This window comes from Physella acuta, unplaced genomic scaffold, assembly GCF_028476545.2.
Source record: "Physella acuta isolate Inbredline_101_S28 unplaced genomic scaffold, ASM2847654v3 ptg000616l, whole genome shotgun sequence".
In the NCBI taxonomy this organism is placed as follows: domain Eukaryota; kingdom Metazoa; phylum Mollusca; class Gastropoda; family Physidae; genus Physella; species Physella acuta.
The window spans coordinates 807,235-825,202 of record NW_026732135.1 but is presented as its reverse complement, the minus strand read 5'-3'; the positions used below and the strand labels follow the sequence as shown (position 1 = coordinate 825,202).

The 17,968-nt window shown below is 34.8% G+C and overlaps 1 protein-coding gene across 1 annotated transcript; it reads right to left on the bottom strand.

Moving 5' to 3' along the window:
* Positions 1-355: 355 nt before the first annotated feature.
* LOC131947923 (acetylcholine receptor subunit delta-like) lies at positions 356-17,901 on the bottom strand. The gene is made up of 4 exons (XM_059309324.1): positions 17,838-17,901; positions 3,763-3,866; positions 2,879-3,109; positions 356-1,141 (listed from the first exon to the last, which is right to left on the bottom strand). Exons 1-4 carry the CDS (start codon positions 17,899-17,901, stop codon positions 356-358), a joined length of 1,185 nt encoding a protein of 394 aa, XP_059165307.1.
* Between the last annotated feature and the right edge of the window lie 67 nt (positions 17,902-17,968).

Sequence of the window (17,968 nt, the reverse complement as noted above, 5' to 3'; positions counted from 1 at the left end):
TGCTGTTGTGTGCTATGTGTGTTTGTGTTTATGTTTATGTATGTGGTTGAGAATAGGTGTGTGTGTGTGCTTGTGTGTGTGGGCTTTTCTGTTACCTTTGTGTGTATTTTAAGTGAGAAAGTAGGTGCGTGTGCTTGTGTTTGTTCATCTGTTTGTGTGTTTGTGAGTGTGAGTGAAATTTGGTGCATGTCATTGTGCGTGTGTTGTGTGCTTCTGTATCTATGGTTTTTGTGTTTATGTGTATTTAAAACAGACAGAAAGAAAAGATAGAATAATAGTGCCTGTATTGTATTAGTTTGAATTTATGTATGTATGTGATACCAAACCTTCGACAAAAACGTCGCCTAAATCTCACTCACACCAGTACAAACGTGTATATAGCAACATCAACCAAAACAAACACCACGAAAAAGTACACATCCAAAGTCTCATGAGGCTCTCGAGCACCACAATTTAAAACCGCCGTCTGCTTCCCACATCGTTTGGAACTTGATCCACTTTTATAAGACGCCTCTGACATTTTCTCCAAGCTATTCACAGATCTAGACAACAATGGATTCGCTTCATTCATCACTGAATTCGTATACTGTTTCCTATTAATTTGTTTATTTCTCTTCTTTTTATACACGTTTAAAACGAATATCGTTGCCATGGCGATTAGAGCTATTTTCACCATAACAGCCGTGATAAGCTGCATGATGCGGGGTAGTTTCCCCATGCTTCGGGGTACGAACTCGACTAGGAAGTTGACGAAGACGGTCATGGAGAGGAAGATGGAGATGACGTAAGAGATTTTCTCGCCCGACTCAGCAGGGATGCAGAAGACGAGGTCGGTCATGGTGGAGATGAGGATGACGGGGACGAGGAGGGAGGCGACGTAGAAGATGCTGCGGCGCTCCATGGAGAACCAGCACTCAGTGTAGTTGTAGTTGGGGGTCTGGAATATAGGGGGGTCGGTGTAGTTGGGGGTCTGGAATATAGGGGGGTCGGTGTAGTTGTAGTTGGGGGTCTGGAATATAGGGGGGTCAGTGTAGTTGGGGGTCTGGAATATAGGGGGGTCGGTGTAGTTGGGGGTCTTGAATATAGGGGGGTCGGTGTAGTTGGGCGTGTGGAATATAGGGGGGTCGGTGTAGTTGGGGGTCTGGAATATAGGGGGAGGGGTCAGCGTAGTTGGGGGTCTGGAATATAGGGGGGCGGTCAGTGTAGTTGGGGGTCTGGAATATAGGGGGGTTGATGTATGGGGATCTGGAATATAGGGGGGTCGGTGTAGTTGGGGGTCTGGAATATAAGGGGGTCGGTGTAGTTGTAGTTGGGGGTCTGGAATATAGGGGGGTCGGTGTAGTTGGGGGTCTGGAATATAGGGGGGGGGGGGGGTAGATGTGTGGGGGTCTGGAATATTAAGGCGGTCGGTGTATGGGGGTCTGGAATATAGGGGGGTCGGTGTAGTTGTAGTTGGGGGTTTGGAATATAGGGGGGTCGGTGTAGTTGTAGTTGGGGGTCTGTAATATAGGGGGGTCGGTGTAGTTGGGGGTCTGGAATATAGGGGGGTCGGTGTAGTTGGGGGTCTGGAATATAGGGGGGTCGGTGTAGTTGGGGGTCTGGAATATAGTGGGGTTGATGTAGTTGTAGCAGGGGTCTAGAATATTGGGGGGTCGGTGTAGTTGTAGTTGGGGGTCTGAAATATAGTTGTTAGGTGTATAGAGGTCTGAAATATAGGGGTTAGGTGTAGTTGTAGTGGGGGTCTGGAATATAGGGGAGTTGATGTATGGGGTCTGGAATATAGGGGGTTGGATTTATGGGGGTCTGGAATTTAGAGGGGTCGATGTAGTTGTAGTTGGGGGTCTTGAATAAAGGGGGGGGGTAGGTTATGGGGGTCTGGAATATAGGGGGTTAGATGAAGTTGGGGATCTGAAATAAAGGGGGTTCATGTAGTTGGGGGTCTGGAAAATAGGGGGGGGGGTTGATGTATGGGGATCTGGAATATAGGGGGTGGATGTAGTTGTAGTTGGGGGTCTAGAATATAGGGGGGTGGATGTATGAGGGTCTGAAATATGGGGGGGGGGTATTTGTAGTTGGGGGTCTGGAATATAGGGGCGTTGATGTATTGGGGTCTGGAATATAGGGGGCGGATTATGGTGGTCTGGACAATAGGGGGTAGATGTATGTGGGTCTGGAATATAGGGAGGGGGTAGGTGTATGTGAGGTCTGGAATATAGGGAGGGGGTAGGTGTATGTGAGGTCTGGAATATAGGGAGGGGGTAGGTGTATGTGGGGTCTGGAATATAGTGGTAGGCGGGATCGATGTAGTTGTATTTGGGGGTCTGGAATATAAGGGGGTAGCTTATGGGAGTCTGGAATATAGGGGTGAGGGGATCAGTGTAATTGTAATTGGGGGTCTGGGATATAGGGGGTAGATGTAGTGGGGGGTCTGGAATATAGGGGGGAGGTGTAGTTGTGGGTCTGGAATTTGGAGAGGGGTAGTTGTAGGAATATAGAGGTAGATGTATGGATGGTCTGGAATATACGGTGGTAGATGTAGGGGAGTATGGAATAAAGAGATGCATATTTATTTGGGGATGTATAATATAGTGGTGTAGTTGTAGTTAGGGGTCTGCAATATAGGGGTAGATGTATGGGGGTCTGGAGTATAGAGGTGTGGTTATAGTGGGGTGTGCAATATAGGTGCACACCTTACTCAACCATCAGAACCAACAAACACTGCACACCTTACCTCAACCATCAGAACCAACAAACACTGCACACCTTACCTCAACCATCAGAACCATCAAACACTGCACCCCTTACCTCAACAACTTAGTCAACAAACACTGCACAACTTACCTCCACCATCAGAACCAACAAACACTGCACCACTTACCTCAACCACCAAACAACCAAACCCCAGGAGCCGCCATTCCGCGCTGGTGTGGAAGAACTTTTCAAGCTGGTGGTAGACATCTTCGCCGACCAGCGGGTTGATGCCGTAGTCCATCAAGACGAAGGGTATGGTGCAGTTGTGGACATCGAAAGGATAACGGTCCAGGTTCAAATAACAGCTGGTCGACATTTTGTCCGGATTGTTGATCAAAAACTGCCCGGATGATTTCACCTTAAGGATAATTACGTTTAGTTTTCAATGGGTTTGTAAATATTTAATTCTACATTTTGAATTGCAATACAGGCGAATTCAAAGAAATAAAAATGTTGAGATTATGTGTTGAGTAGATTTAATCAAATCACGGTTAGGCTAATTGTTGACAAATGAGACAAGGATGTGCTATACACTTGCATCGACATTCTATCAAACATTCTATCGAACATTCTAAAATATAAAACATTTATTTTCGACAGATATATTTTGACTCGTATTATTTTCTGGAAGGCACTAAATTTAATAATTGACAAACCTACTACAAAATTCTAATTTTTACTTAATAAATGGATTAACACTATATGTACATGTATATATATATATATATATATATATATATATATATATATATATATATATATATATATATATATATATATATATATATATATATATATATATGTATATATATATATATATATATATATATATATATATATATATATATATATATATATATATATATATATATATACATATATATATACATATATATATATATATATATATACATATATATATACATATATATATATATATATATATATATATATATATATATATATATATATATATATAATGTAAATTAAATAACTAATATATGTACTCACAAAAGCCTTATTTGGGAAACTTAAAAGGCCATTCTCTGAACCTTTAGGTGTAATGATTGATGGCACCCATATACTGGATATATCCAGCTCAAACGTGCTCAAACCTAAAGATAAAAACAATAATTGTTGCTATAAAACTAATTAAATACAGCTAAATTCATTGCTAACATATTTAATAAATAAACCGGGAGTGATCTCCCCTAAACTTTCTTGAATAGCCTAATATATAATAGCCCATGTGCGCACTTCTCTCTCTCTCTCTGTCCGCAAAATATTTTCGCCGGATATCACGTCAGAATCTGCAGCGATATATGAAAAACTTGATTCGGACTTTTATTGAAAATAATATGGTAGATGTTTTAAATGTATAACCAAAATTTTATTTAAAGAAGAAAAAAAAATTAAGGCGTATTCGAATGTAGAAAAACAGTTATAATTATGCAACAGGAAAAGCGTTTATAGTTGTGAAAAAGAAAGCATAAAACTGTGACGTCACTAATGTCTATACACTAACTAATGACGTCATCTGCCGTGTTTAGAATAAAAAAAATGAACTATTTCATTCAAAATATTATTTAGATCTACGTACTCTATAAAATTTATAACATACAATTTTGCTCGGGCTAAACTTAAAAAAAAAATTCTATTAGGATTCTAGATCTAAATATTCTAGATCTAGATATTCTAGATCATCTAGATCTAGAGATTCTAGAGCATCTAGATCTAGAGATTCTAGATCTAAATCTAGATGATCTAGATATACGGAAAAACCAGACTTACATACATGTAGACCTTACCTAGATCTAGAATGTATTCAAATAATACATTTCTATACTAAAGTATTTCAGGCCTTAATTACTTTATTGAAATCTTTGTTTATCTATGCAATTCGATAATCTCTATAATATATAAAGCAAAGTTGTCGGGTGCACTTCCCGGCGCCGCAGGCGCTTCAAATTTGGCAGGATATTGCCTTGGGGCGACAGAACACGGGGGCCGGTTGGCCGAAAAGTCTACGATGAGGGGGTCAAAACTGACCTCGACTGACCGGCACCTTATATGAGCTATAAATCGAAAAAATATGTCCACGTAGGAACCTCTTTATAACTCCTGAGGTCGTAGACCGACCTTCGGGCGAATTAATTAAGCATTCAAATTCTCAATGTTTTCGAAAGCATAAGCGAAGCTGGGCAGCATGTATAGTTCTTATATAAAACAACAGGGGATGGGAGCTCCTTTTTAAATACTTAAAGTTTTTAAAATAGAATAAAATCTCGTAGAAAAAGAATTGCACACCAAGTGAACGCCAAATAAAGATGTTCATTTATACATTTACATGCGTTTTTTTTTTAGAAATCGGAAATAGCGTAAATTAGTACTTCCGGTCAACGGAAATTACTCAAAATATGACAGAATGTAGAGAATTAGATCTTTTACTTACATGTAAAATTTCATTTATCTATCTGAAATAGTACTCAAGTTATAGGCTTTTAAAAATTTCTAAGTAGAAAAAGTACCATACCCGGTTATCGGAAATCGCTCAAAAGTTGATAAGGATCTACGATTTTGATAAAATGCTTATATTATGAAATTTAATCAACCTAGCTGTAACGGTACTCAAGTTATCGTGTTTACACACACACAGACACACACACAGACACACACACAGACACACGGACAAGATTGCAAAATTATGTTTTTCCGTATCAGTGAGGTGTAAAAACGTCGAGATTTGTAAAAATATCGATTTTTTTTGCACGATTACAAGACTTTCTCTATACTTCGCATAAACGAGAAAGTAAAAACATGGTGGCTATTTGTTTCTATGTATTGCTTCAAGAGCGCTTTTATTTTTAGTTTTTTTTTAATAGAAGTTCATTGTTATATTTAGAGAAAATCGTTTATTTTATACACATTTTGTATTATATTGCACTTTTATCACTTCTAATCAATTATTAAAACGCATTTTTCAACAACACTAATCTTATTATCCAGCATCCAGTGTTTCTTCCAGACTTTTTTTTTCTCCGGGAGGAGGAGGGTGGGGGACGTTAAATTTTCTGGGGGGGGGGGGCGGACTAAAATTTCCGGAGGGAGGGGAGGGGACACTGTATAAAGTATATATTTTCTATATAAATTCCATTTCGCTCGGTGTGTGTGTGTGGGGGGGGGGGGGGACGGTAGACTCGGTGTCCCCCCGAAGAGATGCATGGAAGAATCACTGCCAGCATCTAAATAAATAATAAAGACGTGGTTACCGTTATAGTTCGAGGCGTTCCATCTACATTCTTGTGAGTCCCAGCGCAGGGTTATAAGAAACGAAATGACCACCACCTGATTTAGCTCGTTCACCGAAATGATCTGCACCGGTTCAAAGGTCATGTACACACTCCTATCACTGACCGGTGGAATCTTGAACTGGACGGATGGACAGCTGTAGACCAGTTGCGACAGCTGGAGGTAGGCATCTACCCCGGCTGCGGCTGTTTGGGATGAGGTTGCTTGGACGGAGAGCAGGGTCAGAATCATCAGTGATGGAAGAAACGTTGTATGGCCCATTGCATCAACTCCAACTGCTTTGTTAGATATGTATATATATATATATATATATATATATATATATATATATATATATATATATATATATATATATATATATATATATATATATATATATATATATATAATATATATATATATATATATATATATATATATATAAATATAAATTGACCTATATATGTATATACATACATACATACATATAAATAAATGTATATATATATATATATATATATATACATATATTTATATTTATATAAATATTCATTTTTATATTTAAATTATATATATATATATATATATATATATATATATATATATATATATATATATATATATATATATATATATATATATATTATACAAATGCAGAAATGTAATGAGAATAGACGTTGAAGACTGACGAAATTCTAGCACACAGTACTACTCCAAATCTGCAGCGGTATATCCGTGGTCGGTATGTTTTACTGCATTTAATGGTGTGATAAAGTGTGATTCGTGTTAAAAGGTTTGTAGTTGAATCATTTGTCAACACATTAGGAAACGGGACTGTCTTGTAAAGTGGTTTGTCGATGTGGGGTAAAGTGCTGTTTTGTTCAACCAGCATTTGATAAAATCAATAATGTGAGAATTAATGGCTTGCGTGTGAGCGATTTAAATGATAATGTAGTCCATTTAATATTTAAAATGTTAGCTGAGCGACTATAACAAGGATTACATGGACACATCAAGACCAGAAATAAGAATAAACACATTTAATAACGTGACGGTACATTATAATGTATAAACATATTTAAAAATATAGTTTATCATATATTGTGTGAGTTATAGATTAGATCAGCGGCTTAGCGAGGTCGGGTGTTACCCGGTGCGGCACTTAATGGTGTCACCCCTTCCCGGGGACAAACTTTCAATTTTCGATGTGCACCCTTAAAGTTTCCATTTGCACCCCCCTCCCTGAAATTTTTCTCCATATATTTTGCTATTTTTTGCCTTGGTGTTACCCCCCCACCCCCAAATGGTGTCATCCGGTGCGGTCCACACCCACGCCCCCCTCTCGCTACGCATCTTGATTAGATTATGGTGGTTACTGATACATTACTTACACATTTAATTTATAAATTAATGTCGTGACTATACTGAATTAATCGCATAGAAACCCTGCGGAACTGATTGATACAACTACTTTGTCCCACAACAAACCTTGGGCAGCAGTGTTTCTTTCAGACTTTTTTCTCAGGGGTGGGGGTGGGGGAGGAGGGGTTGGGGTATTCTAATTTTTTTTTGGGGGGGGGGGCGGACAAAAATGTTCCGGGAGATAGGGGGGGGGGAAGGATACATGTAAATAAATATATATTCTCTATATAAATTATATTTCGTTGGGCGGGAAAGGGGGGGGGGGGAGGGGGGGCGTTGAGGGCGGGGGGGGGGGGGGGGGGGGGTAGGGGCGGTAGAAAGTTTGCCAGCCTGGCAACACTTGTGTGCAGGAGATAACGACACGACGACATAGAAATAAATCATGTATAGTCGATCACAAATAAGATATATGTTATATACTTGTCGTTGTCGAAGAACGAGAAGTTACATATCGCATTTTTCATGATCTTTTTGCCTATTTATATTCAATTGTTTAAAGCGACTCCCATAAATAACTTGAATAAAGCCATTGTATAAAAAATGTATTTAAACACGTCGTATTTTAGTGTTTTTAGATGACCAGTTTTGATCACATGTTTTTTTTCGAAAATAGACATCGACAGTTTTTAGACAACTCCATCATTTTTACTTTCTCGTATATACGAAGTATAGAGAAAGTCTTGTAATCGTGCAAAAAAAAAAATAAAAAAAATCGAGATTTTTGCAAATCTCGACGTTTTACACCTCACAGATACAGACAAACATAATTTTACAATCTTGTCCGTATGTCTGTGTGTGTGTCTGTGTGTGTGTGTGTGTGTGTAAACACGATAACTTGAGTACCGTTACAGCTTGGTTGATGAAATTTAATATTTAAGTATTTTATCAAAATTGTAGATCCGTATCAACTTTTGAGCGATTTCCGATAACCGGAAGTGGTACTTTTTCTACTTTGAATTTTTCAAAAGCCTATAACTTGAGTACTATTTCAGATAGAGAAATGAAATTTCACATGTAATATTAAAAGATCTAATTCTTTACCTTCTGTTAAATTTTGAGTAATTTCCGTTGACCGGAAGTACTAATTTACACTACTTCCGATGTCTCAAAACAATAAAGTACTAATAATATTGCGCACTATTATGAACAACTTTATTCGGCGTTCGCTTGGTGCGCAATTCTTTTTTCTATGAGATTCTATTCTATTTTAAAAAGTTTAAGTATTGAAAATGGATTAAAAATTATAACTATATCCAGAGTTCTCATCCTCTGTTGTTTTATATAAGAATATTCGAGAAAGTTTAGGGAAGATCACTCCCGGTTTGTTTGTGTTCAAAATGTGTTGAGATATATTACATTAATAACATCGGTATCTTTGTTTTAGATATGTAGACAATGTTAACTATCTTATCTTGAATAAAAATAAAATAAGAGGCGGTCCTGGGAAAGGACAATTAATGTGATGTTGCAATAAAAAAAAATACAGCGGTGAAGCTTCAGCCAGTGACTTGATAGCGCATGAGCACCGATATACACACAAAGCACTTGAATTCTATTTTAACGTCATCGTCACTCAAATTTTCCATATTTAAACTGCAATTGCTTCAGCAGATTATTGAGAAGTTTTCTTGAAATTTACACGGGGAGTTTATTTAAACTACTAATCTCTGTGTTTATAACACATAAAGAAGATTCATACGATTTGTTACAATAAGCTTGTAAAGCTGGTTCCAAATAGTTGTTGCCAAAAAGCATATTTTTCAACCAAAGTTGAATATTTATAACATTTGTGTAATAAGTACAAAATTGCTTCCAGTTTCATTAAGGCTAGAAATAGTCAAACAAATAATTGCTCTTAATGTAAAAGTAATTTGGTAAACACTTATATTTTTATAATTTATTTTTATTGTGTACTCTATCATGGAAAACAATCGTTCTGACTTTCATTATTGTACTCTCCCTAGCCATTCCGTTTTTTTTTTAAACAAGTGAATCGATAACCTAACTCTAAACAGTGTTTTAACGGCTTTTATTTAATTAAAAATATGAAAATGAGAGTAATCGACGGTCCCCAAACAGCTTTAAATTTTAAGAAATGTGACTATTATTTTATCGCTCGCCATATTTTTAAAAAGTTTTTTTTTTCAAATATTTAGTATGATTAAATATACTTTTCATGCCTATTACAGCCTGAATAGGGTTTGCAAGTAGGTCACCAGTTTCTCGTTCGTACTTGTAAGCTTGCTGAATTTTTTTTCTGTGCTGTTGTTTGTCTTATATGTCTAAACATATTTAAAAATACAAACAGAGAAGAAAACATAAAAAAACAACAACTTTGATTTGGTGATATTTATTTTTTCTGCAGTAAAGACATATAATAGCACCAGAAAATTTTGAACTCATCTTTACATAAATAACAAAATTAATAGAAGCCGTTAGCTGATTGAGGATTGAAAGCAAAAGCAATATTTTACCATTGATGTGACGTGTAATTATAATCTTCAACGTATAAATAGCGCCATGAATATCCAACGCAACAAAAGCTACACACACCACAGGTAACTTATTAATCACGTTCAGCTCTTTAATTGTTTTATTTACATTATTACTCGGTATAATTGATTTCCCAGAATTCTGTTTGAGTTTTATTATGATAAGTGAAGTGCATATACAAATAACTATAAGAGGGACTATTGTTACTGAAAAACGTAGGTAGGCCATAAATACAAGCCAAAAATGTAAAATATTAACCAGCGAACGAAACGTTAAACGGTTATTAGAATGGAATTTGTTCAAATATAACAAAACGTACTGATCTTTACACAGGTTTGTCACTAAGGCATATAGGGATAGAACATCAATAATATATTTAATCCGTAGAGGTGTGAATAGTTTAAAAACGTGAAAAGGTAAAGACACCGCAAACGGCCTCTCGACAGATATCAGAGCTACGATGTGATAGCTTATCGTTACAGATAAGCTGTGGACGAAATCAACGTTAAGCAGAATTTCCGAATGGTTGGAATAAAATAAATCTTCAGAGTAATCTTTAAACTGAAGAAAGCAATGCTTGACCATTCCGGTGAGAGAGAACACCAAGTCTGACACAGCCAGAAAAAACACAAACAGGTTGGTCGAAGACTTCAAACTCTGGCGGTAGACTATCACCATGGTAACCACGTTACCGAAAATCCCGAAACATATAGCTACAAAAAAGACAAGGAGTTCCAGTACGTAAGCGATATCCGTCGTCTGATTGTGGTCAAGTTTTTCGATATTTTCTTTATAGAAATTTGAATGATTACTTGAAAAATTATTTTCTGCCATTGTGTCACTGATGTAAAGTGTAGCTTTCCGCTGTAGAAAATGTTACTTGTAGCTTTTGTGTAGCTTTTTAATGTAGAAAATGATAGGTGCAACTTATTTTTACATATGTCAATATCCTGGAAAAAAAATAACGATGGAAAGTTTTTGCTATAAAGAATTGCTTAAAATTGAGTATTAAATAGCACTGTTGTTTTAATATCGAGCTATATTCTTTCTTTAAATGTTACATGTTATTCGCAGTAAATTAGATTACAATAAAAAAATAGGTCGGTACTATAATATAGTACCTTTTCATTCTTTGTTAAAATCAAAATGACACGACACATATAAAAAATAGTTTTAGTTTTTGTATATCTACAATACGACACATATACAATTCATTTAGAAGCTCTAAAATTTGTAACATAAATAAAAAGATTAACACAGGTTTCAAGTTGATAGATAATTGACGTAAATATACAGATGCAAATTTCAAATTGGTTCAATCGGTACGACCTAAAATAGAATCTTTGTATGGTTTTCGTTGGAGCTGCAATCATAAAAAAGATCAGACAAACTGTGATCACCATTCGAACGACAATCAAATCTTTTAATTTCGTAGATGCTATAGCAATGGTTGTACTTTTATGAGATTTTCTAGCTGTCAAACGTAATTTCAATACAATCGTTATAGAACACAACACTAAAATACCAAACGGGAACATTAATGTGTATATAAATACATTTAAGTTAAAAGAATAAGTTGAACTTTCAAATACATTAAGACGTGAGATTTTTAGTACGTCCGCGTTGAATAGAAACCGTCTGATATAATAAGAAATGAAGCTATTTTCAAAAGAACTGGTAATTGCCGAGAAAATATAAACTACAACCACAATATATTTTATTCGGCTTGTTGTTAATCTTCCCGACCAACTGATTGGCATGCAGTAGACTATAAGTCTCTATCGTGATCTAAGCAACTTGATAAAAACTTGCCAGAATTGCGAATCTGTTGATGAAAATTGTAACGTTGTAATAGACAACACGCTCCCTGAAGACGGCCGTGTAACAGTATCTAACGCAGACCACAAGTAGAACAATTTGCAGGCCGTTGATAGAAAACAACAGACGAGTCACTGCAAGCGACGCTGTGATGATGCTGACAGAGTCCTTCAGTTTTTTTGACGAAACACTCCGGATCGTCAATATGTTACCCACAACTCCCAGAACAACTAAAACGATCATCGTCGTGATGGTTAGAAAGTAATACACCTCTTGTGACATTACGAACACCCCAAGAGTGTCTGGGTATGGGAAATATTCGCTTGAATTTATTGAATTAGAAGGTAGTGATTCAAAGAAACCCATTTTAGTTTCGTGAATGGTAAACCAATGTGATATTTTAATTATTAAATAAACACAATGGCATATATCTCAGATTTATACGACATAGAAAACTAGAGAGAATCTGCAATTAATGTTAGGAAATAGTTTTATTGTAATAATTTAAACGTTAAAGATAGTTAATTTTAATATATATATAAATATATATATATATATATATATATATATATATATATATATATATATATATATATATATAAATATAATATATATATATATATATATATATATATATATATATATATATATATATATATATATATATATATATATATATATATCTTACTAAGCTTTAGAGCGATTGAAAAAAACCAGTTTATTCTTCGAATATGATGGAATAACTTACGTGAAAAAACTTTGAATATTGAGGAAAGTAAAAATCGCGGTGCGCTGACAAACACGTTATCGGACCAAGAATAACACGAATTTCATTGCATCTTCACTGTTATATATATATATATATATATATATATATATATATATATATATATATATATATATATAGTCTTACTTTGCTTTTAGAACGATAGAAAAAGTCTAGATTGCTCTTAGAATATGACGATTGAAACGTTTGTTAAATAATTTATTAGTTGTTTTTTTCTACTTTTCAGTAATTCATAATTTGTGAATTCGACAGTACCAACGCTGACACTGAAAATATTTCTTTAAAACACTGTAAGTAGCTCGTGTAACGGACACCAATCTATCAGCCAGATAGATGGCGAACGCTCCCGGATTCGTTTAACTGATTACACACAGATGGCGATAAGCCTAAATAAAAGAAAATTGACTCACTAGTTCGCTAGGACTCGTAATTGATGTCTAGGGGAAACACTAGAGAAACTAATGATGCCTTAAAAACCTTTAATCTGCATATAACTTGTAATGAGTGTACAAAGTCGTGGCAGAAAACTAGATTTATACAAGAATAAAATGGATATACAGAATGAACAAAACCCAACTTACAATTCGTGGGAATAAATAGTATGATACACTATCACAGCTTTAAACACTTCAGAAAAATCACCACTGTATACATAACACTGCTATAAGCATAAATAATTACTTATTCACAAGTAATATAACAACTTAATACTGCACGGCAACACACAGGGCTTATCAACTCTCGACGACGTCTGACCAAAGACTGCCTCGAGACACCTGTGGGCGATCTATTTATAGACTTAGGTAACATGGAAGGTCACCTTCAAATCATAAGACCATTGGTTGGGGTGGTCATCTGGTCTGAAACAAACAATCAGATCTTGATGGAAAATTTCTGAGTCTTAGTAAGACAGCGGAAAAAAACCGGTTATTGCACCACAGACCATATATGGTATTATAACAAATGTCAAACTAAAAATAAAACACTACTAGACCTAAGTAGGTCACACTCGTTAAGGACCATAACCCCCCCCCCTTCCTCCCCCCCCCCCCAACGTTTAAATCGTTTCAAACTAAATTATCTGCCCCTAACAGCCGTCACTAAACCCGACTCCACGAAGGTAAACATAGCGTGAACCACAGCTCACTAAGACCATGTAGGGGTGGGGATGGTAGGGAGCGCGTTTACAGCTTGTTTTCTAGCGTCTCCCAGAAGAGAATTATATATATAGATTTATATTGTCGTCTACCCTGTTGATGCAACTGTTTACAAAATACTTACTACAATTATATCTAACTATATGCAATGCATTTTTCAGATCTTGATTTAATACAAATGTTATGGTTAAGCGGTATTGTAGTTTGTTTTCGCTTATAATGATCGCTAACCCTGTTTTAAGCCAGTAAGACATGCGTGAGTCAACTCAGCCCTTTATTGGCACCTAATAGTTTATTAAAAATAAACGCTGCTGAATAAAGTGCTTGTCACACTTTCCCTTTATATGCCGATGTCACAGAAACACGTGGACCCGTGAGGTTTGAAAAGGGAAGTTTTGTTTGTCAGTAGAAAAGAATCGTTTTCGTAAGCTGGCATAGAAGGAAAGGCGTCGCGAGGGGAGATTGGTGAGTTTGATAACACCAAGGTTGAACATTGCAAAATTTACAGAAGAATAGTGCTTTAGACCGCTTCAATTAATGGTTAAATTAATGATAAATTGCGTTCTTATAAATTGACAATCCCGATAAAAAATGTCCAGGTTAGAATGCGTCTGGATTAAAAGGTTGAGTTAGGAATAAAAATCAATAAGGACGCTTTAGAGTTGGTTCGTATCGACAGTACACAATTTCGCTGGAGAGTATGTGCTGTTGTTTTATATATTTGTTGTAATTAGTTTAATCTGATGATGAGGACGCGATGGTGATACAGATGGCATAGGAGGCCATAATTGGGAGACAATTTAGGGATATAATAGTAGCAAGAAAGAGCTTAGTAGTCGGGGAGTGGATGTTGAGAAAATTTTAATTAGCCTGTAGTATTCATTTTCTTGAACGTCTGGTATTCTTTATTTCGCACGGAAATTTAAAAAAAAAAACTGTCCTCGTCACTAAAGAAAACATCGTAAAGATACAAAGTTAAAGTTCAAAGATGTAGTATATTTACATAGAGACTCAATTACAGTGTGTAGGTTAATAAATGACATCACATTCCGACTTTGCGGAGGTGTGCGGAGGAGATGATTTTGTTTTTTACTTTCTCGTATATACGAAGTATAGAGAAAGTATTGTAATCGTGCAAAAAAAAAATCGAGATTTTTACTAATCTCGACGTTTTACATCTCACTGATACGGAAAAACATAATTTTGCAATCTTGTCCGTATGTCTGTGTATCTGTGTGTATCTGTGTGTCTGTGTGTAAACACGATTACTTGAGTACCGTTACAGCTAGGTTGATGAATATTCATATATAAGTATTTTATCAAAATCGTAGATCCGTATTAACTTTTGAGCGATTTCCGATAACCGGAAGTGGTACTTTTTCTACTTTGAATTTTTAAAAAGCCTATAACTTGAGTACTATTTCAGATAGATAAATGAAATTTAACATGTAAATAAAAGATCTAATTCTCTACCTTCTGTTAAAATTTGAGTAATTTCCTATGACCGGAAGTACTAATTTATGCTATTTCCGATTTCTCAAAAAACGCATGTAAATTTATAAAGTACTCATAATATTGCGCACTATTATGCACATTTTATTAGGCGTTCACTTGGTGTGCAATTCTCTTTTTTACAAGATTCCATTCTATTATAAAAAGTTTAAGTAATTAAAAATGGATTACAAATATTGTGTATGTCCTGAGTTGCCATGCCTCGTAGTTTCATATTAGAATATTTGAGAAAGTTTAGGGGAGATCACTCCCGGTTTATTAAATAGTGCTTTCATGTGTTTTCTGTTGAAAAAAGTTTGATCATTAAAATGAAAATGAACGCATTTCTGAGCCATGTTATTCGTACTTTTGATTCGGAAAACAATTTTAAAGTTATCTGCAGGGCGTGTACAATTATGTTTTTATTTTTCTGTAATTTTATTTTGGCTTAAGTTTCACGTCTATTGTAACTTTTATAAGTTTTTTTTTAAAACGCTCAAAATATCAACCACGAATTGAGAATTGGAATTAATGATTTTTATAAAATCATGTCACTGGCTCTTGTCTTCTGTAAATAAAAAAAAAATTTGTTTCAGGAATGAAATCATTCAAAGCCACTCCGTGTAAACTGAAATCCCCACAGTTCGGCAATTCCCCAACGCCTTGCCTTTAGTCTATGTCCATACGCTCTAGATCTCGAACTAAACCAAATCCACTTACAAAAACAGGACACAAACAGGTGAAATTATTTTTCAATTTATTTTTCTTTGTACATTGTTTAACATTAAAATGTATCAAACATAAGAAACTATCTGGTTGGCGTTGTAGTTTTGTCACATTTTTGTTTTAAAATCTTAAGATTAGGTTGAAATACGCTACTTATCAAAATATTATTAAAATAGCTTTGAGGAACCAAATTTTACATCCATATTAGAGAAGATAAAAGTGAGCATAAAATATATTTGTCGGTAGAAAATATGTCGGTAGTCATATTTTGTTTGCGTAGTCGTTTTGTAGGGAGCATACATACGTTGGTAAAGCAAATGCTGGGAGCATATGTATTTATTTGAGCTACGGATCGCTGTAGCAATTGATATCCGTATAACTAACAAAAACATTCTGTATTACAGCTTGCATCATTTTGTGTAAATATTTTCTAATTACTTGTAACCAAGAGGTGTGTGGAACTGCTGGTTTTAATTAAAATCATGACAATGGTTACTGTATTGTTTTATTATTGTTTGCATTCGAAACCAGAAACAAAGTAAAGGACCACTTCCAGTTAGCCGAGGTCATTCAAAAATTGCAAGTAATCCTGGTGTAATATCTATATTTATGAATTAAATTTTTTCCACCCTAATTAAAACTGTATTGAAGTTATGGTCATGACATGGTATTAGAGTGAAGTACCACTTCCGGATACCAAAACATCATGCAAAATGAGATACAAACAAGCGCATACAATCGTATAACTATACCCAAAAAATGTCATCTTAACTTAAACGTTGAGCAAGGGTTTGGCTTTTGAAAAACCGGAAGTAGAGTAAGTACTACTTCCGTTACCAGAAATAGTTTAAAAGTTAATACAAGACTACACATTTTAATATAAAACTTATACATGCTATTTCGTCAATATAAATTAAACGGTACTCAATTAACCATGTTCACAGACAGACAAACAGACAAATAAGCAGACAAACAAAGTTGCAAAACTAAGTTTTTCCGACTTAGGGAGGCGTTGAACGCCGAAATTTGTGAAAATCTCGATTTCGAATTTTTGCACGATTACAATACTTCCTGGATGTTTCGTATAGAAAAAAAAGTGAATATAATTTTTTAAACAATATTAAGAAAAAACATGTACAAAGTGAGAATGTGCAGTCTTCCTTGCTAAGCACGAGGAAGCAAGTAAAATAAAAGCTTGTAAAACACTAAAGCAGCAACTAAAACTGCGTCAATGGAATACAGTTTAGAAATGTTAAACAAAATATAGGCCTACTCATTGTCCTTTAGTTGGGTGAAATATTTTAAAATTTAAAACCTTTTTGTAATTTCATCACAATACCAGTCCTTTAATTACGGCAATAGATAATTTTAATTAAACTTTGTATGCGAATAAGAAAAATGTACACGTACAATTCAAAATTTTAAAAAATGTAGTAAAAATATTTTTTTTTTTTGCATTATAAATAGAACGTTAATTATGTTAATTTTGCATTATAGATAGGCCGTTAATTATATGTTGATTTATAGTTGATTTATAGTTGATAATATTATTCAATGAATATATTACACTTCTATATCTGATATTACATTATCATATTTTTTCTTTAAATTCATGAAACAAAAATATTTTAAACGTATCTTTAAAAACACGAAAACACTACATAATTTATATTTAAAATATCCACATGATTAACTCCTACAGAAAATTATGATTAAATGTAAAAAACGTATTTTATTTGTAAAGAAAAATAAAAAAAATCAATACATTAAAAACATTTAAAAAAAAAAAAACAATTCATGTGCCTAGTCTTCTGTTGTTCATTTTTTAGGATTCGTGATCAACATTTTATCCAATACAAGTGTTCGTAGAATTGGATGTATTGTCTGGATGTTGATGTACTGACCCTTTTCTTCTTTCATATCTTGTGGGTCCAAAATTCCTGGAAAAGTTGGTTTTCCTGTAGCCATTTCAACATCTCTACAGCCAACACTCATATAAAATATCATTACATTTGAGCAACATGATCTATAACTT